General features: G+C 46.8%; 1 protein-coding gene across 1 annotated transcript; it reads right to left on the bottom strand.

The window, feature by feature from the left end:
• On the bottom strand, nucleotides 1–26,146 carry LOC144120654 (chymotrypsinogen B-like). Its single transcript, XM_077653283.1, has 9 exons — nucleotides 25,991–26,146; nucleotides 9,544–9,716; nucleotides 8,596–8,833; nucleotides 8,392–8,511; nucleotides 5,800–6,025; nucleotides 4,222–4,321; nucleotides 2,788–2,950; nucleotides 1,385–1,533; nucleotides 1–235 (listed from the first exon to the last, which is right to left on the bottom strand). Exons 1-9 carry the CDS (start codon nucleotides 26,025–26,027, stop codon nucleotides 53–55), a joined length of 1,389 nt encoding a protein of 462 aa, XP_077509409.1. The 5' UTR covers nucleotides 26,028–26,146; the 3' UTR covers nucleotides 1–52.
• Nucleotides 26,147–27,525: the final 1,379 nt, after the last annotated feature.

The raw sequence follows: 27,525 nt of genomic DNA, 5'->3' as shown, positions 1-27,525 counted from the left end.
GAATGCAAAGTTGGGTTTATTTCGATTCGTGCGTGTCGCAGGTGTCCAGGGCCTATAGGGCGTGCATGGTGCGCCTGATCCAGGGCATGTGGAAGGCGACCCTGTTCCAGAAGGAATCGCTGCCGGCACCGCAGATGGCGCCGACCTCTGTGGCCAACACAGCGGTGTTTGCCACGCCCTGTATCGTCCACGAGCTGCCGTTCTTCGAGCAGAAGAGGGGACCACCGCTGTCTCCCTGCGCAGTCACACATCGTGAAGTGGTGATAAAGGCTGAATTCAGCAGCTGGGAAGAGAGCCTGGTTGTATTATTGCCATCTGTTGTAAAGACCTGAGGAAATAATTATTCTGCTGAACATAAATACATGTTTGGCTCTGTGTCTGTGTGATTCAGAGCTGAGCCGCCCGAACTCAATTTTACGGCGTTAACTGTTGATAGATCTTGCCAGTTTGCGGCGTACCGCCGATAGCCGAGGTTGCCGCAGTCTCGCAAACAGTTAACACATAAGTAACTCCGCATCATGCCGCCACCTTGTTTCTCCTCAATTCCTCCTTTCCTCAGCGCAAGATAACGCGCGCGTTTTTTTTTTGTTGCTAACATGGCCTTGCAACTGTCCTCTCGGTTGTTTTTATTTTTGTTTTTGCTAGAGCTCTCTCTAAGCCACACAGCCGTAGTGACACAACAGTTTAAAGAATACTTTTTCCTGTAGAACACAGTTTGCTGCTCAAACTGGCAGATGTCTTAACGTAAGATTGCATGAGCATAATTATAGAGAACATTGTGTTGAGTTTATCACTTAAAAGTCGGGTTGAAGCCTTTCAGTACAGTAGGAATAAAACAATCATATTCAATTCATGAGTGCGACAGCACTGCCCTGTTAGATATTAATCAGGTCTTGGCTCTGAAAACAAGCAGTGTTGTAAAAAGAAAGCATGACTCCTATTTAAGTTACCAATAATCTTGAGACGTAAGAGTCAATTACCCTTGCATCAATAGTACCTTAGAAGCTGAAATGGCTTAAATGTGTATCTTCAAGCAAACCAACTAATCTGTTAAGAAGTACGCTGATGCAGTAGGCTGATTATGAACGCTGCGTTCTTCATTCAGACTGATGTTTTGTTGCTGACACGTTTTATGCGAATAATGGGTGCGCACGCACGAGACGTTTCTTGGTTTCTTGTTTCTATTAAAAAAAATCTAATCTTTACTGAACAGTCTGTGGTAGACCCCGCTTCTTTCGCTGTGTGGTGTTGCTTCGCGTTGCGTTTGAATAGGAACATCAACAGACTAGCCCAGACATTCACTCCACTATGGTTACCACTCTCGCCGACTGCGCCGCTACAGCGGCCTGCTGAAAGTTGTCTCGGAATCGTGAACGGCACTTACGCTGCAAATTCCATTCTCCCCGTGCTGGTCGCCAGCGCAGAAAGTGTGTTGCTCTTCGGGACCAGCGGAGCCCTTCTTCATGTCCAGGCATTTCTTGAAAGGCAACTCGGTCATCTCGACTTGCTTAAGTGTGTCGAAGCTTCCACTTCCTGCGCAAGGCACAGCCAGCGCAGGTTGCGTAAATGTAATAGTGGCACGATTGTCTGTATGCGATTGCAATTGTATGCAATAATGAAGCCTGTGCGTCCACATACTGTGCAGTATACTTCGTATGCGGTACCATGAAGTAAGGTCTTTCAGTACAGTCGGAATAAAACGATCATACGCAATTTATGGGCAACGTATGTCTGTGTGCGAATGGCCATATGCCTTTCTTCATGCGCTGGAAGAAAATAACCGAGGTCAATAGAGTCGAAAACGCCGTGACTGTGCCCACGTTCTCTGTGAACATGCCCTCTCCACTTCACTCCTGCGAGCCCTTAACCTATTACTCTTTTTATAACTGCAATTAAGGACAGTTTTGGAGAGAAAACGTCCAGTTACACAATTAACAGTAGAAAGAGATTTCTGTCCATGGTTCAATTTCTGTTGGTATGCCGTAACCGAAGGACCAAATACAGTCACTTTTCGACTCTCACCTTTTAGACTGCTCGCTCCAAAAGTACCAGAGGACTGTATATTATTCGACGTGTGTACGCTGAGTAAAAAGATTTTCCTTAAAAGTCAGCCGAAGTGGATCTAGAATTTAACGCGATCAAAGGCGGGGGGGGGGGGGGGGAATGCGTGAAACTTGCCAGTAAATCGTACCAAGCCTTTTCGTGCGATTCCTTGCAATAGTGCCGCAAACGCCGAATAAAGTGAAGATGGCATTCGGGCTTCCCTGCAGCGCATTACTGCGAGGAAAGAGGGAGGGTTATGATGACGTCATCTTCGGCGGCGGCACATTTCCAATGCAGAGAAGCTTTCCGGAAGGAAGACAACCCGTGTCACTAAAGGATAAACACCGTGAAGCGTTGTTTCGTGGTATCCTACTACGCACTGCATGGTGTCGCCGAAAACGGAAGAAATATGAAAATACTATCACGCCACTACTGAGCTTCTCTGCACTTCTCCAGCGCTTTGTAGAGAAGCCCGACCATCGTGCTGGCTTTAATCGGTGATTAGGTCACCATTTCAGACGCTAGCGCAAAATAGCTTAGCATGATCTATTACAGGCTTCATAAATTCGAATTCTTGAATGCAATAGAATACTTCAAAATTGTTGCCGCTCCCCTTTAAATTCCCTGCTTCGCTTAGGGTGCCATTAGTGGGTGCACTTATGCTGTGCACGCTGTTCGTACGTGCGCGTATGCAGCCGGCCCGACCGTTCCACTGTGTGTGTGTTTGCGCACAACCGCACCCACCTCTGGTCTGCCCCCATCCGGTGGCGAAGCATTGGCCCCGCGCCAGCAGATCGTCCTCCTTGGCCGTCGGCAGGCAGATGGGCCGAACGCTGTCCGTGAAGTCGACCGGCGCTTCCAGCTGTAGCAGCGCCAAGTCGTAATTCCGGAGAGACTTCTTGAAGTTCTGCGAGAAATATGAATAGGTCCGGGTGTGTATGCAGCCAGGAATAAAGGAAGCTGTTGCCTGCCTGACTTCACTACAATAGGATGTAAAGACGACACTGGCGGGATTTGTGAAGACCTGCTGAGGTTGACGAGAACAAACACCTTCATTACATCTTTAAGAGCATTCGTATCAGGGCGTCAAAGAAGCGCAAAATTTACAAATTCAAAGCCTGAAGGAAGGTACCATTTTGCTAACAAAGTGGAAGCTTGGACAAGTTGGTTGGAAGACGAGCACACGAACACAGCGCTGTCTTCTCCTCGTGTTCTGCGCTGCGTCGGTAATAACCATCGTGCTAAAGTAGAAATTTTTGAGATTTGATTTCAAATTAATCATCAAGTAATCAATAATCCTGTTGTGTTTGATGCATATTCACTCACGGCGAGAGATGAGTCGTGTGAAGTCGTTTTTTCAAAAGAAGGTACGTATTTTGTCCATGATAGCTAATATTTTACTTCCTAGATAGTACCCGCTACATAGGAATCCACAGCCGAACGCCAAAGCCGCTGAGCCACCGCGGTGGGAATCATTCATGTGAAAATGCTCCTTGTTTAAAATGCTTTCATGTAACTAGCGCATAAGGAAACAATCAGAACATAAAAAGTTTTGTGTTTATACCTATATGTTTGTCTTACCGCATAAAATTTGTTTAATCCATAGGCCGAGACCTTTAAAAGAACTCAAGTTACTGCCATTTTTTTTTCTTTCAGAAGTGGCGTTGGTAAGAGTCCCAGAAGTTTTATGACGTCGTAACTCAAGAAAGAGCCAGTTTTGAGAACAACATTATCTTCGCAGAAAAAAAATTGTGTATTTATTTTTATTTACTTCTCAAATATTGCGGACCTTTCTTGTCCCCAGGAGGATGGGGCTTAGTACTGACAGATTAATGCACCCATAGCAAGCAAGTGTAAATATCAATCACAAGGACAATAAATTCAGCCTACTTTTTAAAAACTTTGAAATTAAAGGACGAACAGATTCGATGGCAAAGTGTTACCCTCGGACACAGTTCCAGGGAAAGGAACAATACTTCAACGTATTTGTTCTGGCGAAAATTGACGGTGACGAATGCTCCCGAGTCATTCTAGTTCTTAACGGCACCTACTGCATCAAATTCTATCAAATGTTCAACACCGGTGATTTTTCGAGCCGGATATATATTCAGTACGATGTAAAGGAGAGAACAGTGGACGTAATAGCCTCCTTCAACGATCTTATCGCTGTATACTCACTGGGTGGGACACTGCAATGCGCACGCCACGGGTGATCACATCGCTGACATTCAGGCGATTGTGCATGCCGAGAACTACGAGCACGTCTTTCGTTTTTTTCCTGCGAGACAAAGTGCCGTTACTAAGTATCGCAACAGCAGACAGGCGACCGACGCAGAACACCATCATGGTCACCCATAATAGGGCCACTCTATAAGAGGAAGCACCTTCCCACAATCATTCTCGGTTGCCCTTCTGTCATATTTTAAAGGAGCACTAAACAACAATTCCTGGTCGAATGAATCCCTCGATGGCATAGGCGTTACGTGCCTAGCTCGCAACCCAAGGGTCATAATTTCGATTCTCGTCTAATTGTACCGATCTTTTTTTTCAGTGCAATCAATTAACTTTACATCATTAGATGTCACCACGCGCCGCAGTGGTGGCCTAGTGGTTTGAGTATCCACCTCGCATGCGGGAGGTGCAGAGTTCGATGCCTAGTACCACCGGTGGTACCCACCGGAAACCCACAGTTCCTGGGGTTTCATTCCATAAAAGCCGAACTCCAGGCCGGTGGAAATCTTGTACCCATTACAGATCCGGTGGGTATCCAGTGGTGTTGGGGATCGAACCCAGCACCTCCGGATTGTGAGACGGATGCTCTACCAAAAGGCTTAAAGGAAGCCGCTATGCACTTTTGAAGTACCCAGAATCCTCACTGCGAACGCTGTCTCCTTGCATCAGTGAGTTTAGCAAGCTTAGTGGAGCCTGGTCACAGAATGGTGGTTGTCTGCCTGCTAGAAGTTCAGATAAACGAAAGTGCTGCAGAATAAGAAGTGTTTTGATTTACCCGGACCAAGATTTCAAGCCCTTCGTTGGTTTACGGCAGGTTGAAGTGTGCTGCAGATAACTTTTTGAAGACTTCTCATTTGGTGGAATTGAAGTTTACTTAAAAAAAAATTAATTTCATATTTACGAAAGTAGAATTTCGATTCATTGCCAACATGCTAAAACTACATATATATTTTTTACGTATTTGAAAAATGGTCGAAGAATGCTTTCAGGTCAGCTATTTTCGACAAATTTTAAGAATATATATTTCCAATACCAAGCAAAAAGTTTAGCGAAGCAATTTGCTACACATCTATAGCGCATTCATGAATACAACATATGTTTAAAAAAGAATATAAATATCCTGCCGTACAATCCAAACCTATTAATGTTCGCTAAGGGAAGCAAAGTTCGTTCAACTTCCTCTTAAGAAGAAAGTCACTCCCGTTCCTCTTATGAGAGTCACTTATACTACCTCAATAACATAACGAAACGGCCTATATGTGGCAAAGTTGGGGTCTTCAAAACGACACTACAGATATTATTTATTTATATCGTACATTACGATACTGATGAGCCGAAGGAGCTTCTAGCTCCTGCAGGAGGTGTTATCTTTAGTGCCCAGATGATGAATCTGCAGCCATCGCCATCGCAGCGCAGCACCTCTCAGTCCGTGGGCGCTCCGCTCCGCAATGGCCCCCGCATGGGTGAATAACCGACCTCTGATTTTAATAAGGCGATGTTCACTCATCCCCTCAAGTCACTCACCCCCTCAGGCAGTGCGCTGCGGTGAGCACCCACTGCGGAGCGATGAGCGATCCTCCGCAGAAGTGTCCCATCACCTCGTACTCGGCACGGCTGAGGCTGACCTGCCAGGGCCACGAGTGTGGTACGGCCTCCTGGCCTCCAACCACCCGGTCCTCCGACTCCGTCAAAGGACGGTGCACCGGCGTGCCGCACGGCACGCTCGCATTTTTCGCCTGCACTTTCACAGCTGCGCAGACGAGGAAATGGCGCGTTGTGACGTCTGCTGGTATCGGTAATGGTGACTTCCAATCGCAGAGTTGGAGCACTTCTGGAGCAACGTTTCCTGCTCTTTTCGGAGCAACTGTATTCCAAACGCAGATCTGAGGCACGGATCACGTCTTCCATTCGTAGACAGGGAGCGGTTGCCGAGCCGAGATTGTTTCGTGGAACAGTCGGGACTGCTCCGCCGAAATCGGCGGATCCGACCGGAAGTTTGCGTGACGTTCTTATTCAGCGGCAATAGCGGCGCCCTACATGCTCTGGCCTGCATGCTCTGGCCAGAGCAAGTGTACTCCAATCGCAATTTCAGGCCGCGCGTTCTGCGCCGGATTCATGCGCTCTGTCACAGAGCGTGCAGACCGCTCCGGGCCTGCGATTGGAATTCACCATAAGTGTCAGGAGAAAAAGTGCTGACACTTTCGCATAATGAAAGCGTGGGAATTATTTAAACGCTCACATTACAATGTAGCTACAGAAATGAAATGCATCAGCGAAAACGAATAATTTTCGTGACTACACACATGGAAAGTCGTTGTACTGTACTGTTTTAGGTACACTGATCGAGCAGCAGCTAGGCTGAGGACTCCAGCCATACTGTCTAGTTTGAAAGAGTCCAGCTACTCCTTTCGTCATTGTTTTCATTTGCCTAGGCATCAGTTTTCTTTTGGTTCCTTCAAGTTACTCCGCTGTTCAACGAGATTTAACCGCACAATGGTAGAATATTCGCACAGAATGGTAGAATATTCCTGTTTCAATTATCTTACATGTGGCCGGTCGAAGGTTCACCAAACCAAGACTCACGCTGTCGCTGCTGTTATAGCTCAGGAACAGTTTATGTGGTGCAGCCAGTGAACTCGCTTGCTTCGTAATAATCGTCCCTGGTCGGGCAGAAAAACACACGGGGATCCTCCACAGGTACCAGGCTATTGCACTCTTTTCTGTCATGAAAAAGTCTGCTTTAAAACTTTACTCTGATCTAAAGTGATGGCTTGCTAGCTCCTCGATTGAGATATCTTCCTGGGGCAGCCGCTGACGGACGCTGATGCTGACGCTGATCATCGCATAGTGCCTCTGCAGTTGTCTGCTGTGCAAGCCATACTTTCTTGTTTATTCATGCTGTTTTCTGGGCTTGTAGGTGAACCTTTCTACACAACTAGCTTTTAAGCACCATTTTACTCACAGCCCGTCCGCTAAACAGGCTGCGGTGCAGCGTTTGAACAACTGCGGTCAGAGTACCCTATTGTGTAGGTCCCGCAGCCAAAGAATCACTAAGCTTGCGCAGTGATAGAGGCGAACGGGAGCCCAAGCTTTTCCTTATTCCCGTTACAAGCCTGAAGCTTAATTTTCTTCCTCCTGAATCCCATGACTGCGAACATCGACAGGGTGCTTTTCCTTAGCATCAAAGCTTAATCTATAGCTGCATGTTCGTGCAGCAGTTGAAATGCACCCCGCAGAAAGCTAAGCTAGTGCCGCGGTTACTTCACCAATGCCCTTCTCCTGCCAGAGCGGAGATGTGTTAAAGCGAACCACGTTCTGCGGGTAGCTGAAAGTAAGAACGAGAGGAAGAGCTCCTAAGCCGCTTGTAATATGTCAGAAGCGCCAGTCCGTTGTAAGTAAGCGAGCAACAAACAAACACCCAGATATCAGGTGGTCATCCGTAAAACTAAATCAGGGTGGCAGTTAATCATTGATTACGTGCGACCGAGAGAGAGAGAGAGAGAGAGAGAGAGAGAGAGAGAGAGAGAGAGAGAGAGAGAAACAGAAGGACGGAAAGGCAGGCAGGACTGGTGGTTCAGTTGCCGACTATAAACTTTAAGCTTTAAGTGTGCGCCCTCTGTCCCCTTGTACGTCATAGTGGTCGATGGACACGTGAGAAACTCATTTCGTGGCCGCTCTTTCTTTCCATATTTTTTCCTTTGTCCCCTGCTCCACGTGTAGGGTAGCCTTACGCGTGACAAAGCAATGGCATGCACGGAAGGTGGCTGGCGCTCTTGTGTGTCTGTTCCTCTGTCCACGCTATGCACTGTAGGCAGATGGCAGGTGGAGAGAGGGCCCGGGGGAGAGGAGGACGCTGGGCAGGTGGAAGATGGCACGTCACGCGACCTGATGACGTCATAACTGTCTCGACCAATAGGCCAATTTCATGAGAGACCAAATAATCGTTTTTTGCCCGTATGATGCATCCAGTGCTTTCGCATTAAAATAAACAAAAAAAACGTACTGAAGAAAGCAACACAGCATTGGCAATGCGTATGATAAGAAGCTTTGAATAGCAAAACTTTCCTGTTTCTTTGAATTTCTTTCTGCGAACACTCCTTCCCCATTTCTGCTTACCACCAGTGGGGCAGTACTTTTCGTCTGACGCGTCCGCGCAGTCAATGACCCCGTTGCACTCCTTTGAAATGGGGACGCACTGGCGGTTCTTGCACTCGAACTCAGTCTTGTTGCATAGCCCTGCGGTAGTCAGAGGGAAAGGTGGAATGTGAGGCGGGGAAAAATTGCTGCCGAAGATATTCGACCGCCGGCAGAGCCACTCACCGCTGACACGGGTGGCCTTGTAGCGTATTCTGAAGCCTCTTCCCTCGAGCATGAAGTCGCTGCTGAACTGTATCTTCACGGTGTTGTCAGCAGAGATCCACGGACGGGGGCGGTGTGAGCCGCAAAAGGTGAACGCCTTGCGATTGGCCACGTAGCGGCCTTCCCAAATCTCCAGGCTGTCGCCACTGCAGTAGCCGCTCACGTCCAGGTCGACGTCTTCGAAGTACAGCTTTATGTACTGGGAATGAGGGACGAAAGGATGTGAACAACGCGCCAGAGGTGACAAAAGCATTTTTGAGCGGGAAACCGTTTATGAGCGTAATTTTTTCATATAATGTAAGATTTCACTGTAACAATCAATATATCCGGAGATCACCCGACAGAAGTCTTGTATTTTTTTTTCTATTCACGTTTTTGCTGTCGTCAAAAGCTTTCCCCCGTTGATTTTCTATGCCAGTCTTAACTGTTCGATGCGATCGCTGGAAACACACACACACACACACACACACACACACACACACACACACACACACACACACACACACACACACACACACACACACACACACACACACACACACACACACACACACACACACACACACACACACACACACACACACACACACACACACACACACACACACACACACACACGCGCACGCACACTCACACTCACACTCACACTCACACTCACACACGCACACGCACACGCACTCGCACACGCACACGCACACACACGCACGCACGCACACACACACACACACACACACACACACACACACACACACACACACACACACACACACACACACACACACACACACACACACACACACACACACACACACACACACACACACACACGCACACGCACACGCACACAAAGTGTCCCCAGAAATTTTTGTCCGAACAAATCTTGTGAAGGTTTTTTAAGCCAAGTCTCACGTTGTTCGGTGACCAGGCGATGAGCGTCACGCTGCCGTAAAAATCCTGGGGGTAGCTCGAGCCGTTGGTGAACCCGGGGCTGACCACGTACCCCTCGCTGACGTTGCGGTAGACCAAGCTCTCTCCATTTTTTGGCGTGTACACTACGCTAGCTGACGCCAACCACGCTGAAACTGAACGAACGCGTTTTAGAACGTAAGACTCGTGCGACATAAAAACACTAGAGAAATTAAGACAATAAAAATAATTTAAACGCGCTTTGACCAGACATTCAAAAAGGCATCCAAGAAAGTGAGCCCTTTATTAGACCAGGCTACCGCGGACTATAGCTGACATATTTGGGACGTTCCTTTGCGCTCTGGAAAGCTCCTACAACATTCCGGGTAGACTGATATTTACTCGCTTAGTGAACTTGAGTGCGACCAAAGAAAGTCTTGCACTTGCACGCGTGACGGTGAGTCGCTATCTGAGCATGTCCATTGCTGTTCATACCTTTTCCATGTTGGCGTAGACGCGTGTTCAGGCAACGCAGTCTGGCTAACCGCACTGTAATGCACTCTAAGAAAAAAAGGAGTGGTCTTACTCCTTTAAGGGGGTAAATCCACTGACGCTGTGGCGACCCCCTTTGGGTGCAAAGTTACTCCTTCGTCGGGGGAGTAAGTGCGTACGGAGTAATGTTTAGGCTGTTATCGGGGTAATGTTACTCCGTTTGGTCAAGTGTAAGTATACGCCTTTGATGACTAACGTTACCCTTCCTCAGAAAGAGTAACGCTTAGGCCATGAAGGTGCAAACATACGTTTTATTTTCTGGTGCATATTTGCACCCACTCGGAATAAGCTTATGCTCAATCTCAGAGCGTAAACTTATCCTTGCAAGGGTTATGGTTAAGCCTATCTAATGAGCTTACTACAACACTGCTAGAGTACAACTTTGCACCTTATCAATGGGTGTAACATTGCTCGGCGAAAGCATATGGTTTTGCTCTTTTAGGTGCACCTTTACGCCGTGTTAGGAAGGGTAACCTTAAGCGTAAACTTACCCTCGCAAGGGCTACAGTCAAAACCTACCTAATGAGTTTATTACAACGCTTCTAAGGTACAACTTTGCACCGTGTCAATGGGCATAACATTGCTCTGCAAGTGTGCATGTTTTGCTCTTTTAGGTGCATCCTTACGTCTCTTTTGGAAGGGTAACCTTAAGCGTAAACTTACCCTTCCAAGGACTGTAGTTAAATTTATCTAACGAGCTTATTACAACGCTTCTAAGGTGCAAATTTGCACCGCATGAGAGGGCATAACACTGCTCCGCAAGCGTGTATATTTTGCTCTTTTATATGTATCTTTACGACTCTTGCAGAAGGGTAACGTTACCGTCCAGAGGAATGTACTAAACCCTTATTACAGTGTATTGTTACATATTCTCGAAAGAGACGCACAGGCACGTTCACTGTGATGCGAGGCACCCATTGTTGTTAAAAGCAAGGTCGTTTCTGGGCCTGTTAAGGAAACCACTTCACTTTGTAGGTGCGCGCTAATGGTGCATCTACTGCAATGTATAACTCACATTGCAACTAAACTTAGCATTATCATACACCTGTAGAACGAAGCTGCTTGCCGAAAAGGCATAACCACCTCGATGGCCGGCAGTTCAGAGATGTTTTTCTCTCCCACATTCCTGGTTATGTTAGTGTTAGTGCGATAATCTGTGGCGTGCCGCGCAGCACTTCAGTGTGCACTTCTGCACGCCAGTGATAGAACATCAGTGCGCACGACAGGGTTTATTTTTTTAATGAATTTAAAATTGCAACATAACACAGCAGTCTTCGGCCAACGCCATGATGGCATCCATGCTCCAAGTGAACCTGTGCGAAAAAAAAAAAGATCGTTGAAACATGACGGACAGTGCACACATTTAACGCATGAATTCACCATTAGCAGAAACCTGTCAGTCATCCTCTCTGTAAGGCTTGTTTTCCAACCAAAAGATCTCCAGCCCAAACGACACACTCTCATTCTTCGAGCGAATGAAAACTGCGGATGGTCGCAATCTGCCTGCAGCAGTCTAGGAAGGAAAAGGAGGGAGACCGTATTTTGTCATAGTGCTGTGGGGAGTAGGTTGTTCCTTGTTCTGGCCACGGGTGTAGTGGGGTAAAGGGAAGTTAGCGCGAGGGTGTTGTTCAGCAGGAAGTTTTAAGAAAGTGTAGTATGAGGTAGCTCAATACTGCTGGCACAGGAACAAAGGCCCAGTTTCTTCTAGTTCCTGCCTAGCCTCTACTGCAGTGCTACAGAAGGTTGACCTTGAAGTAAACTGGAGACATTCCTGAGTTTACTCAGAAGGGGGAACTTGACTATTTTCTTTTCCTCAAACAATGCGAGAGCGTCGTCTGGAAACGAGACCGTTTGGTTGGAAAACAAGCCTTGCGGAGAAGCTGATTTACAGATTTCTGCAAATGATCTGTTTCATTTATGAAATCAAAATTTAAGCTTCGGCAGTTTTGGCCAAAAGCGTGAAGGTGTATGTGTGGCGTTTTCGAATCGAGCATACTGTAAGGCGTAATAAACAAAAAAAATTAACCCCCTTTGGACACCAAATCATCGCAGTGGCTCAGTGGTCATGGTGCTCGGCTGCTGACCCGAAAAACGCGGGTTTTATCCCGGCCGCGGCGGCCGAATTTTCCATGGAGGTGAAATGCTAGAGACCCATGTACTGTGCGATGTCGATGCACGTGGAAGACCCGCAGGTGGTCGAAATTATCCGGAGCTCTTCACTACGGCATCCGTCATAGCCTGAGTCGCTTTGGGATGGCAAACTTCCATAGAACCAAACATATCTGAAATGCAGTGGAAGTTGGGCGCAGCTCCCACTTCGAAATGGCCTAGTTCTTTATCTACAGTGTTTTTCTGGCTTTGATTCAAAAGGGCATACTATGACCCTGGAACATTTTTACTAACAAAAACAAGCTGAAATAAACATTGTTCAGCTGATGCGCAGTAATGCTTTTGGCACAAGCAAAATACAACTTGCGTAACATCAAGCACCCTCTACAATTTTCCAACCGAAAACCCTCAATCACAGACGGAAATCTGACATTCTTCTTCGAATAGGGAGGGGAGATGTCCCTTTATCTGTTTGAGAGGGAAGTTGTTGGAAGGACACAATAGAGCAGGGCTGCGAACTTGAGGAGCGGGCTAGACAGGTACTCGTCAAGGAATGTATTATTAGACGCCTTTAGCATACCGGGAACACACCGGTTTACCCGACCCCTCCTGCGCACGCGCAGTGGTTCCCCCTAATTCCAACAATGCCACTGAGCGTGCGCAGGAGAGGTCGGGTAAACCGGTATACGTCTCAATTATGCTAAAAATGTCTATAACCTTTCGACGACTTCCGTTTATATCTACAAAGATGGTGATGAGCATCGACTTCAGGTTCTCCCACACTAGGGGGCAGTCCCCCTCACATTTTGGAAAAAGAATACAATGGAGGGCGACTGACTCATCTCTTCTCGCGCTAACTCTTTCATTCAGCAGAGCAGGAAGTGAAAACGCGGTTTGAACTAAAACATCTATGGTCCGCCTGGTCGGGTTCTTGAGATAGTTAAGAGAAAACTGACGCCAACCATCCGACTAATGAATTCAGAATCCAACCCCCTCGCCGACCACTCCGACCACCGGATAGCCTTCGAGAAGGTGAGCGTCTTGCACCATGGAACCAAACATGTTCAAGAGGCGACATGTTGAGTCATGGCACATCCGGCTCACAAAAGAGGCGATGAATAGGACTCCAAGAACGCTCCCCTCCGCGTACGTTAGTGGACTGTGCCACGTGCTAACAAAGGGAGAGCGAAGGCAGCAACCCGCTGCTGCGGCTGGCACAGAGTTTTTTTTATATAGTCACCCCTGAAGAAGGGACCGAGTAGGTCCAGAAACGTTGGGCAAAAATAAAAATATTGGTTGGCGTCAGTTTTCTCTCAACTTTGAAAACGTGGTCTGTGAACAAGGGTTTTTGGTTAGAAAACAACTTCCCGTAAGTCAGCTTGCAATTTTGCAAGTTGTCCATATAAAAGGTTCAACTGCCTGCGTGCAACAAAATCGCATGCGCACTGATTCGTGAGTTTCTTTCTGCAACAACTTGCAAAAGTATATGTTAGCTTCTGCAGCAGGATATTTTCCGACTGAAAGCTCTCGTATACAGACAGCAGTCCCGCATTCTTTTTAGAAAATGAAGGTGGGAGAAGTCCCTTATTGCATCTGGTGACCGACTGACGCATTTTGCATTTTGTGGGCAGGGGGAAGTAAGTGAAAACGCAGACTGCGAAAAATGTCGTCTTTGTTGGAAAATATCTTCTAAGCCAGGGGCAAATTTTGCAAGTTGCCAACTGTCATGAGGACTTAGTGACGTGAAACGGCGATAGAAAATTGTTTGCGGGTGAAGCTGAAGCAAGCCCTTAGGGCTTGGAGGGAATGCTAGAGTACGGGGGGAAAAATACGCCGTATTTTTGCATTAAAAGTGAAAATAATCCTGCGCGCGTATCTCAGCTTCATCTGGAACAAAGGCACCAAATGGATTTAGGCCTCACAAAAAGAGGCCTGCACTACAGTTCAATTAATTTACATTTAAACTATTCCGAACAATCATCAGGGTTCCGAAAAGAAAGTAGGACTCACCATTTGAAGCACAAAGTCAATATTAGCTGCGCTCATGCTGGAGGTTGCATGCATTTTGCAACGTACACCCGCCGTAAAGAGTTTATGAAAGGCGACTCTGTCGAAATTAAACATCTAATCGTTTTGCGTTCAAAACTTACTGCTGGAGATATAAGGGTGCACTGCGCAATTTTCACCGTGAAAATTAGTCTGCGTACGGTGGGCACAGCTGGCAAAGGAAAGGGTTAATTGGAGAGACAGGGGAGATGCCTTTGCCCTGCAGTGGACGTAGTCAGGCTGATGATGATGATGATGATCTATTATAATGCATGGGAAGACGATGACAAAATTGAATCATTTTACTAAAAGTGCTAATAAAGTTTGACGACGGGTGTACGTGAGCATAAGTAATTTTTCACCCCCGCCCTACTACCAAATACGAGCAGATAAACGTTTGAAAGTACTTACCAAGATTGATGGCGTCATTGCGACCTATGTTAGCCTGTGACAGGCTATCAAAACGCGTTATTCGCTCGGCGACTGCGCACCACAGATACAGAATCTGACAGCAGATAGTATGACGCATCGTCCAGAGACGCGAAGTGCAAAGCATAGCTGCCAGTACCAGTCAGTGCTCTCTTGTGGCTACATGGGGGGAATGTGCTTGGCTTCTGCCAGGTGCCTCGATGCGCGTCCTCTCCCCACTGAGGGTGGTGCCACTCTTGGAAGGGGTCGTAGCTGCCAAAACCGGTTCTCGGGAGGTGCCGCCGCCATTTTCTTGCATTCCGCTCCTACCGTCCCGCTGACTCCCACGCTAGACACGGAAGGCGGCATTCTTCAAGGATGCTCTCATGGGAACAGCAAGCAATGAATATGCCTCTTTTGATAATTCTCAAGGAGTGTGTGAGTGATGGACGGAACTTGATTTATCCGAGCAGTGAAGTGATCCGCACTCTCAAGAACTAGGAGGAATACTTTACAGGCGCTGCCGCGTGGTGTACAATCAATATACACACGATGAAGTCCCCGATGAAATTGCTTACAGAATACTTTTCGAAGGTAGACCGGCCATGCGCAGATCACAAGGAAGCAATAGGCAAAATGCTGATAGCCACCTACACAAAATTGCGGCTGCGCATCCATCTGCGTCAGTCCCCAGCCACACGTGCTGGTGGTCATGGAAGCAAAACTTGTGCTGGTGTTAGTCTCCTGTAATCTGTGTAATCAGACGCTGTAATCAGTGCGAACTTTTCGTCTACATGCACGAAAGCATGAGACAAATTTAAGCGTCAGAATCATAAGCTGCATTATGCTTGCAGTGAATCGTCGTTCGTAATCGTTTTGAAGACATTGTATTTGTGCATTAGGGTATTAAATCATTGTTCTTGCTTGCGCCTAAGTCTGTGTTTTGATTGCATAGTGTATGCATGACACAGTTTTCCGCCATTGCATAATAGTGTAAGTGGACGTAAGCATGCCATGCGTTCGAACTTGAATATGCAGTTGTTCATTTGGCGTACTTCACTTTCTTTCCGCTATATCACACGTAAGCGCAATGATAGCAAGTTCATGGCGCCGGCATGACAACGACGGCGAGCAGTTGCCCGCCGTGATGGCCTATTGCAAAACAAAGAAAGATATCCACTACACTCTCGCTAATCGTCTCGAAATATCTACTGCATCACCGACTCTTTACTCTTACTTTTCATCTAAACTAGAAAAGGAATGATTATCAACGGTAAAGTCCAATTCAACTCTCACTGCAGGGGGGGGGGCACCTCATTCCAGGCGCGTCACGCAGCAAACGCGCACCTTGCGACCAGCGTATGCAAGAAAATGGCGGTCGCGCTAGCAGACGACGCGGTTGTCTGGCGGAAGGACGAAGGAGCGAACCCACGTGTCCCCTGCACCCTCTCTTCACCACCTCTCACCCTTCGGACCTTGTGCAAGCCGATTCTTTATTCTCTCCGTTTCCTTCTCCGAACCGATGTTGCTGGTTCTAGTAACATTGCCCGTGTATGCTTTCTTGGTATTTACTCACCTCTAACGTTTTACGTACCCTTAAAACAGACAAAATGAGGAAAGACACATGAATTTGTAAAAATATCTTTCCCTTTTTTCCCCACCTTTTTCGTAATGAGCATAGGTACAAACCGCATTGCGTGGTTAACTATCGGCATTAAAAATCGCCTGTTTTCTTTACTTGCTGAGTGCTAAAAATAGTGAGAAGTAGGCAATATTAGAAATGTACACATGCTCTGCGCTTGTCGTCCCTAACATGGCACCACCTTGCACGCTTGCACCACCATGAAGGTGGTTCAAGAGTGCTTTAACATAAGTTTTCGGAGATATTGCACATAAATTAGAAAATGAGCTAGTCACGCACCTGTAGGGACAAGGCATGTTCTCGGATTGTGTTTCTGCCGCTTCTTACGTGTACCTCAATTGCTTTTACTACTGCTAGAAAGAAAACTAAAAGGTGACATAGCTCCATTAAATATTAGATTTGCACACGTTGTAGAAAATAAGCAACCGATTACATTTAAAATGACTCCATCTGAAATGAAACTGATTATCGTGGCGAAGTACAGTCCCAGGAAAGTAACTTGGCAATTACAGAAAGGTAATCGACTACTGTTGCGTCACTTTCTTCCCGACATTTATATTACCATAAAGGGCCAACTCAAAGGGCCCTTCCTGGGCGTACGCGCTCAGCATTGACGCTCTTGGCGTACGCCAGAATCGGTCTGCGCATGCGCACTGCAGGAGACGCCAGCAAACCTCATCTGACCATGCTAGATATCGGCGCCAGCGCACGGGCGCTCGCGTACGCGTCGAAAGCGGGGTCTGGTTTACAACAATAGGAGAGTCGCGGGGCTCTCGGTGGCTCTTTTCTTCATGGCTTTAAGCTTTTCAGGCCCAGCCCCCCCCCCCCCCCCCCCCACACACACACACACACACACACACACTTTTCTTCGCGGTTTAAGCTGTCCTTTCATCGCCCCCCAACCCCTTCTCTTCACGGCTTGAAATTTTCTCCGTCGGCTCGAGAGGGGAAGAGAGCCTGCGCCACGAAAATGGAGATGCATGCCTCTTTTCGACGCCCGTTCGGCGTACCCCAAGAGCGCCGACGCTGGGCGCGTACTTCCAGGAAGGGCCCTTGTAGTTTGCACTTAACACAAATTTACTGAGACTGGAGTGAACTACAGCGGCCTGCTTGATAATTTGTCCTACGCTGTTAATTTCCGAGAGCAGTTGTTTGTCGAAGCTGCGGTCGATAACCTTCCGATGTTTCCTTGTGAAGCGGTCAGCTGCTGCACTGAACACGCCCTCAATTCATGCGCTACACGGAAAAGCCGTACTATAAGTTAACATATGAACACCTTGCGCCGGTGTTGGGTGTAAGGGGGGGAGGGGGGGGGTGTACAGGGCGGTCACATGATATTCTCGGGTGGAGAACTCCCGTCGACGGCGGTGGTAACCCGGATGTGGTCCGGACATGATCGTGCGCAATGCTTCTCTGCAGCCGGTTCGTTGTCACTCGATCACAAAGAAAACACGTCCCCTAGCACCAGTGCCGTCAGGAAAGCTGCACCGTTGGTTACAACTAATTTTTGAAAAAAAAATAGCTGATTACGTGTGATGAACTGCAGAAAAAGTAACTGAATTACCTGAAACATCGTTTGAAAGAAGCAATCGATGCACACAAGTTGGGCTTCTACCGCACGAGCCGGATTTAGGGTTGCTGGACGGCGGAACTTAGCTCTGATCCGCCTTATCTCTGATCCGTCAAGACAGCGGTTTGGCCGAAGACCCTTTTCCCAAGCATCTCACCCTATAAGAGCCGAGCACAAGGCCGGGGAAAATCTTGTAGCCATCAAAAAACAGGCGGGTACCCGGTGGCACTGCGGATCGAACCCAGTACTCCCCGAATGTTAGGCTGATGCTCTACCACAAGGACACCGCTTCGGTACGAAGAAAGCACATTCCAAAGTAACACGAAAATGCAACTGCTTACAAGTAATCAATTACATGTAACGCGTTACGTACAACTTTGGTACGTATCATCAGTTCTTCCATACTTTACGTATAGTCTTCTAAGCGCGATTAATTAACGTCCAAGAGAATGTGACAGATGTCAAAAGAAAGCAAATCTCAGGACAGCGAATCAAGCCAAATGTATTAAAAATGCAGGTACTTGTTTGCTCTCAGACACGAAGACTTAAGCACACATACATATATTCGAAAAAAGATGTATGAAGAGATGGTCTAATGGACCACAGGATGTGAGACACACAGAGATATGTGCGCTTATATGGACGCATTGAAATTTGCTCAATCAAATCATATATACATTTATGTCAATACATCCTAGCGGCAACTGCATTTGACGTCATCCTCGCGGAGCAACATGTAATTAGCAAGAACATAGATATAAAACATAAAACAGTTTCACAACGTCTATTTCATGCATTGTTTGCACATGATCTAGTATCCACACTGACTTGCGCTAGCATTACCACATCAGTCAAAAAGTTCGTAATGCGGGATAACTTCCAACCCCTGACTGTACTCGTACATGTCCAACGCATGATTGTCTAGTTCTTGTCCTGGACGCAAAAGCAAGTCTGTTCCAGACGGCGACACACCATAGCTTTGACGATGACGTGAAAATCCTTTTATATGAAATTTCTCCAAGCAAAGAAAAAGGCAATTTCGAAAAATCAGCAACTTTTTCACTTCAGCAAAGACAGGAGCTTCATTTTCCCAGCCTATGTGTAGAACATCTGAACACCTGTGCGAGCAAGCGTCGACGCTGGCATTTGCCACAGAGAACATTTTCACTTCCTGATCTGTGATGCCAAGTTCAATGCGCACGAACTCTGGTACATCTGCTGGCTTGACCAAGGACGCATGAGAAGTGCTCAAACTGTCACTGACGACCATAGCTGACTGTTCGTAGCATGCTCGCAGCTGATGCCTTTCGCACAAAGTACGACAGATGTTCCTGAAGTTCCTGCTGCGCGTGCCGATAGTCTTGAAGTAAGCATGCTTTGCTTCAAACCGCATGCTCCAGTACCGGCGTGGAGGACCGAACAATGAAATGAATCTTGGGTAATGGATTAAGTAGTGAATCTTGGGAATGATATGCACATTTGGATATCTGGTTCCAAAATTCTTTAAAAAATAAGAAATTTGGACCTCCAAATAACTGCAGCAATCTTCAGGAATTTCTTCTGCTAAGACTATATTAACTATCTCCCGGAACTGAAGATATATCTCCCAGTCAGGGTCACCTTCTGGCACTATGTCGGCGAAAAACTGCGGCAGTAAACGGAATAAGCACTGCTTCTGGCTTGCTGTGCCTTTGAGCACGATGCCCTTCCGAGAAATGCTGATTGCTACTGGGCGATTTCTCTTATCATTTTATTGGAAACTATAGTTACAAATGTTCTTCAACTGCTCGGTCTTTAGCACACCAGAAGACAATAAGCCCTGGAGCACATGTTTAACCACGAATCCTATTCCTCCCTCCAGAATATCGTGCATACAGTCGGGAAGCAACTGTTGTGTGACGTCGAAGTCAGGGATTTTCAGGAGGGAAGACTCCTCATTAACGCCATACAGTTGCGCATTGTCTCTGTCAAGCGTTACAGCCGTGAGGTGGCTGCTGTGTGCAGCTGCTGTTCGCACAGTTACATCTGCTTCCGACAGTAGTGTGTTCAACTTCTTTTTGTGAGCAAGGCAAAATCGGCAGACCCTGCCGTTTGCAAAAGATGCGCGGAACCCCCCTATCTTATGCAGTGACAGGTTGTCTCCGGTAAAACCAACTACAAAAACACGGAGTGCAATCTCGGAACTGTTGAAAAGAAATGTTAAGCCCTCCTCGTAAAGACGCTTTATGTCATTCACTAGCGGAGCGATTACTTGACATATGCCAAATCTTCGCACATCGGTGTATTTGGCAAGGAGCAGCAGGTGAATAGAGCTCAATTTGCTCCTGTATTTTGGGTGAAGATTCAGGATCGAAAAATACACTGCCAATATTTTGTGCGATCCGGCAGCCGAGCCGAGAGGATTGCAGATTTCGAATTCGTCAGTATACAATAACAGAAGTACTGATTTCGCTGAGCCTTCTATGAGTAAAGCGTGCTCTTTAACAAAAGCGCCGTCAAAAAAATTCCGAAGCTTTTGGCTGGAATCAATTCTTGCCTGATGCAAAACTGCTTCAACTACTTCATGAGACGTCAGCAGAGCTTTAAGGGAACGTTCCAAGGGTACATAAAAGCACACACCACAGACTCTCGGGTCAGTTTCTCCTGAAAGTTTAACTTCCTCTAGCTGAACATAATGAAGCCTTTTCTGCACGTATGCCAGAACGGCATGATCACTTTGAAGGTCAGCCCACAGAAAATCGACAATGTCAACTCCCAAAGTTTCCACTTCATCACACAGACTAGTGCGGCCGTTCTGCCCGGCCTTCAAAGTGCGCCGCAGAACTGCAGATAACAAAAGTTGCACAAACACCTTAATATCATCAAATATGTCATGCGCAACACTCCGTGGCAAACAGCGCGTCTCTGTCGTCTTAAAAAAAAAGAGCATCAAATGGCGCTTAACTTCGTCGAGCTCATATTCAGGGCTGTCGTCAGTAGGTGGATTTCCATTTGCTCGCCGAGTCTCGTCGGACGTGGTCTCGATGGAGTGAGGTGATGGGCCTTCGTCCACGCCGGTATCCGATGCTACGTTGTCACTGCCGCTGCATGGCTTGTAAACTTCGGCGGTCTTGATAAATTCAGAGTGCTTTCTGTTGAGGTGCTGGCGGTATGACTTGTAGGAGCCGTAGACGTTAGGACAGCCTTCTATCCCGCACACTACTTTAAAGTTCGGCTCTTGAGAGTGAACCTTCCCTATGTGGTTCACTACGCTCGCGTAGCTTGACGCATAGTAGGGACATCTCTCACAGCTGAAAACCATGACTGCTTTAGCATTCCACAGTGCTCGACTTGTACATGCCTGTATTGACCAAAATGATCGTCTCAGCGAAGGAGAAATACGTTCTCATGAGCAGGGAGTCAGCACAGTGCACGGGCAGCAAGGTAATCGCACGGAGAGTGGAGAGCACGTAGCGGGTATGGGGGGTGAAACTAAAAGCCTCTGATGAACAAGAGGGGTTAGCATGGCTCCCGAGCTGCGCGTCCGCGTCTCTTTCCCTCCTGTGCTATTCTTTAGCGATAGAGTGCTTTGAATATTCGTTCGTTCTTTATTCGCCCCATCTTTATCGCTCGTCTTTTCTGGGAGATTTTCGGTGTCACTGAAAACTGCTGTTCCAAATGTGTTTTCACTGGAAAATGTGTAAAGATTGTGAGAAGTCCTTCATCGTGGCGACCAGTTGTATGTAAGTGATTATTTATTTAAAATAACAAAAGGAAGGTAAAAGATGTTTGCTCACCCCGGCATATGCCATCACTAATCGGTGGCACCTGAGCTGGGGTAGCGGAAATAAAGGATAGCAGGTAGTTTGAAGAAGTGAAACGAAAGAGGTGAGGGGATAGTAGGAAAGAGATAGGGGTGAGGGCGCCAATGAACATTGCGACCAGTTCTGGGAACAGAAATTTGGCCCGTTTTGTTCTTTTTCCTGCCTAGCCTTGGCTGCAGAGCCACAAAAAGCTGTCCAGGAGTACAATGGACAACTCGCAAAACTGCAGGAATGCTGACTTAGAGGAAGATATTTTCCAGCCAAAAACCATTGTTCAATTACCGCGTTTTCACTTCCTGCTCTGCTGACTGAAAGAGTTAGCGCGAGGGCAGATGAGTCACCCAGTCGCCCTCCACTGTATTCTTCGTCCAACAGGGAGGGGATAAACGGAGGAGAGAATCTGAAGCACGACGCTCGCCGCCAGATTTGGAAATAGAGTGTAAAGGCATACGCCAGAACAGGCGTCGAAAAGGGGTATGCATCTCCATGTTCTTGGTGCTGGCTTGCTTCGGCTCTCGAGCAGACGGAGAGGATTTCAAGCCGGGGAGAGAAGGGTTTGGGGGCATTGAAAGGACAACTTAAACCGCGAAGTTCGTGGAACCTGAAAGAGCTTCAAACTGTGACGAAAAGAGTCATCGAGAGCCTCGCGATCCTTCCATTGCTGTAAACAGGACCCCGCCTCAGTCGCGCTGGCGGTGCGTGTCCCCAGGGAGCGATTAACATTCTTTCGTGTCTATTGAATGTGCCTCGCCTCGAGTAGAAGCCTTCTGCGCGGGTTATACCTGTGCTACACGGGCGTTTCGAATGCCTCGAATGCCTTCCAAACGAATGTCATTCGACTCGACTGCCATAGCTGCGCTGCTACACGACGTCTTTTAACGGCATTCGGTTCACATGAAATTCGAGTCGACGGAGCTCCGCGGAGACATTCGAAATTTTGGAATGCCTTCGAGGCGCAAGCGCGACTACTCTCCACCGCAGCGTCTTCGTGCCATAGGTGGCAGCATAAGTTTTGAAGAGCAAATACGTTCGTTAAACAATGAAATTCTAAATACTATTTATATACACTACACGGATCTTTTCCAGACGTTGTGTTAGCAAGCAAATATTTTCCGCATATTCTCGTCGCAGCGTTTTGTTCAGTCTATCATGTCTTATCTTAATGTCACGAAGGCATTATAACCCTCCCCTCTCTCTACTTCTTTGCATCAGCTCACTGCGAATATCCTGGCGCCAAACCTATCTTCTGTGCGTCAGTAAGCAAAGAAGTCGTGGCTGCGTGACGCCAACAAAAGGCGGATTTTTCTCCAGTAATGGTTTATTTGCGTTCCTTTTCGTATCGTTTAAAAAGAATCTACAACTGGAGAAAAAGGCTCTTTTCATTTCCGTCATGCAGCCACATCAGCAAAATTCGTCACACTTGTTTCTGGGACACAACGTCGTATAGATTACTCTTTTTTTCCCCTCAGCTTTCGATGCAGTGGGGATGAGAGCTTGTCAGTCATGTTCACTAGCCAGCGTCTTCCTGCGCGCTTTACCTCAAACGTGGTTTTCCTACTAGCCCAGACCCATCTACAGCCCTGCCCGACGACTAACCGAGTTCGGCAGTAAGCCAGCGTCTTTTAGCAACTGGAGCAGACGGCTCCGCGGAAGCGAGTAAGGCGGCCTGTGTTGCGTCGGCTTCTCTTTGTTAGTGTAGCCTGGCGGGGACAACGGTATTCAAAATAAGTAGTTATCAGAAGCTGATTTGGGAAGTGTCTTTGTGAATCAGTCGATTTGAATGATTTTTCTTCGTGTTTTGGAATGAAAAAAAAATTGTTTAGTTAAATTTCCCTCGAATAAAGCGACTTAGTCGCTTCGAATTACGAAGACGTCGTCGCATCGCATCATGAGTCTACTTGTAGTCAACACCATCCAAAGGGAAACGCAACCATCTGAATTATTTTGTTGCGGTACAAGCCGCTAAGAGAAGCAGTTAAGAAGATATGGTCATTTGGTTTGAGACGCGTCCTCAGTTTGAATTCACTCCAGAGCAGTGCCACGACGGACCACTTGGAAGAGAAACTTGACATTGTTACGTGGAATACTTTTCACATACAGTGCAGTAATAAGACAAATGCACTTCAGATAAATCTGGAAAAGTGGGTGTTAACTACGCAAAAGTATTACATTTGGCAGGTCATCCTCCGCGTTGCTTGTATAAACGAGAAACTCGGTTCTTTGCGAAAAGTCCGTACGTTCAAAACAACAAAAGCCGCATAATTTAATAGAATTTGGGGACCCTAATATAGTCTATTTTATCACTATCAATGAAGAACAAATAACTGCCGTCGATTTTCAATGCAGCCATTAAAGAAACACAGCAATCCGTCATATCTTGTCGATTGTCATGTAGTCGGAACGAGTGCAACATGCATAAAATACACTCAAAAGTGCTAAAACGCTACTGCCACTAGTGAAACAATTGTGTGCTATTTCCAGTTAAGTCGCATTATTGAAGTCGCCATACGCATAGCGCGCAGTACGCGACCTGCGAGTGGGAAACATGCCGCGGCGATGGGGGAACGGCGGCGCGGGGTGGTACAAAGCGCGTCCTCACCCTAAAAGCGGAGGTGAGCGGGCGTCCAGGCACCCTACACAAAATGCTCTACGAGCGCCCCGTCGTGACATACGAGCAAACTAATCTTCCCGCTGTTTTAGGGGCGGGAACGGACGCGCAGTTATCAACACTGGTAGGGAGGGTAAGTAGAGAGTAAGTTTTCTAAAAGGGGGTAAGTGATCAGGAGCATGCTATTGACGGGTGCAAAGTTACTCCTAGGGTCCTCTAAAGGGTGTAAAAGTCTTTTTTACCCCCTTCTCACACCCTTTTTTCTTATAGTGTGGCGCACTATCCGTAACACTTGCATAGTAGTGAGTGAGCTTCAAGATGTATGCAACGACATAAGTTTTGTGTGTTTTTCCAGGCTGCACACCATTACTACTTTGCACTGTAGGGAAAACCTGCAACAGGCTGATGTGCTCGACAAAACCGCGTCGACTTTTTTGAGCCACATTTTTATTTTACCAAAAGACTGCAAACTTATCGCCGACCACTCGATTTGTTAAAAGAAGTGCACCTTTTATTTGGTACTGGAGTGGTGAATTGTTTCGCTTTAATTATGAAACACGCAAATTTTGACATTCTGCAGGTGGGTCTATAGGTAAAGCATGGGAGGTCAGTAAGTACAGAGTCGTCCAGTATTAGGGTGAACACGCGAACGCGTGGCCGCGCTCTTCGTAGCGCCAGTGCTCCCGACGTGGCCACGATGCGAAAGTGCCACACCCAGGTACCACTCCGTTTGCTCCGCTTTATCGCTGATAATTAAGTCTCTCGCTCCCGGACAATCGTCAACATAGTCAGAAAGAGGGCATAATTCTGAAGTGTTTAATTTGTTTTAGCAAAATAATGAGCATTGTAATGTATTACTGTTTATTTGATATTCTTGAATCATTTTTAATTGAGAAGTTTGCGGGGATACGGTTGCCGCAGCTGGCAAAGGGCAGGGTTAATTGGGGAGACATGGGCGAGGCCTTTGCCCTGCAGTTGGCGTAGTCAGGTTAATGATGATGATGATGATGATGATGATGATGATTGCAACGTGTACTTGCGCAGGAAACACGGATAATGCACTCATGACAAATGATTTTATTAGAATAATGTATATTCAGTATAATCCATAATAACATATATTCAATAATAATATACAGAATAATATAATATGCATGAGAGAAGAAGGGCACCTGAATATTGGTTGTCAACGTGCGTATTGATATTTCCCCCAGGTATGATCTAGCAAAGTCGGCGAGGTTAGCAGTGATTCCGACAGATCAAATCTTTTATGAATTTAGTTATGAAAAACATTATCAAGAGCTTTTGCGAAATCAAAAATATTGCATCCATTAGATGTATATTGTTGGCTGCAAGGAAAAAAATCATGACAAGATGTAGCAAGCTGGCGAGAAAGGAATGAACCATGTCTAAAGTCATTTAGAATCGATAAGAAATGATTCGCTTCTAAGAGCTCAGTCAAAGATCCCAGACTGCAAGCTCTTATATTTCGCTGCGGTAGAGGTAAAAGATAGGTATTGGGCTATAATTGGCCTTCAAACACGGGCGGTTTTCCATTCAGACGGGACCGGGCGCTGAGATGAACAAGCAATATAAAATAAACTGAAGTAATACGATATTCATTCTCTCCAACGGCGCAGGAAATCTTCACGAATGTTATCAGGAGCATTAGGTTTTTTAATAGATCGAGTGAAGGAGCCTCATGAACTTACCTATAGCAGCATGGCTGAAAAGCATAAGGACCTTCATTGCGCTGAGACGATCTTCAAATGTTGGAAAGATTGTGCAATTTACACCACGTACATTTATTTCAGTGCCATAGCGTCGCGCTCGTAAAAGCGACGGCGTAGGAGGCTATCGTCCCGCCATATTGCGTCACAGCGATAACGGTCCTCGTTTCAAAGCCGCAAGCAGTGCTATAGATAACGATGCGGCAGGGCATATCACCGTCAGCGTCGACAGCGTGATAAGCATGCTCTCTGGAAAAAAGGAAGGGTGGGACACGCCATTGTTTCATTGCGCTAGATAAAACTCCAAGTCCTCAATGCCATAAACTTCCTTCTAATGGGAAAAAGATGAACATCCAGTTATCGTTGCTTGTTATCAGCACGTTGTCTATGAACAGAATAATGAAGGCAGTTGCGCCTAGCACCGGGCCGCGAGCTGGTCGGCGTCAGGACACGCTTCCAGTTACACTAGTTATGATGGTTACACTTTGTGTACATGACATTTATTATTATGCAGGATTTTGTAGTTTTTTGGGAATTAGCTTCTGCTATGAAATCTCGTCGTTGCCTTTGGTTTTCTGTCGAGCCTTCTGGGCTTTTGTTGCTAAACTATCGATGCAGCATATCGCAACATTATTGAAGAGCATGACCTATTGCAGCTGTTTTACCCTGCACATCAAGTTTAAGAGAGCGAAACAGCGCAAAAGACAAGGAAGTCACCCCACATGCGCTCACTTCCTTGTCTGTTGTGCTGTCTTTCTGTATTAAACCTTAAGCTCCAACTAGCCTGCCAAAGTGGTCTCCGCCACATCAACTCGGCGTTAGCCAGGCGATGACTCTCGGCATTGCGTGCTCACTACCCGGCGCCCTACTCTTCCTGTTATCATTCTGTAACGCTCTCATCGCTTGTTGTTGAGTGCATTCAGCTTTAATTTCGCCGATTTTGCAGAATTCAGCCGCACTTTGTGTGAAATTCTCACTTAATAGAGAACATACATGCAATGCCTACCTAGGCAACACGCGCAAGTCAAGTGTAATAAGTATATTGCGCTTCCTACATTTCCCCTTTACATTTGAACAGTGTATGTCTTGGACCTTTTCATCGAATGCTATTGGGGTTCAGTATCATTTTCCTGTGTAAAATTTCTCTTGTTTGGGGGGGGGGGGGGGGCGAGGGGCGAGGGGGGGGAGGAGTGACAGCCCTACCAGCCTTAAAACCGCCCCAGGTCCAGTGTGCTTCTGCAATATACAATTTCTCACCACATGATGTGGGCGTGCGGCGGCACCAGGGTACCTCCCTCGCAACGGCCGGGGCCCACGGCCTCATGTACCAAGTACGCCGTCCTCCTCGGGCGAAGACTCTCGCCAGCTGATTTGGGTAGTAAAGTTTTTACTACTACTGGTCTACCACGCGCGTATCGCTATCTAGACCTAGCATTTATTAAACCCACCGTCACTGCCAAATGTAACCATGCAAGCGAGTTTGTTTCTTGGTCGTGTTAGAGGAGCACTCATGACAT

This window comes from Amblyomma americanum, chromosome 2 (assembly GCF_052857255.1).
Source record: "Amblyomma americanum isolate KBUSLIRL-KWMA chromosome 2, ASM5285725v1, whole genome shotgun sequence".
NCBI lineage: Eukaryota > Metazoa > Arthropoda > Arachnida > Ixodida > Ixodidae > Amblyomma > Amblyomma americanum.
The sequence above is the reverse complement of the archived record's forward strand: the minus strand, read 5'-3'. Positions and strand labels throughout refer to the sequence as shown.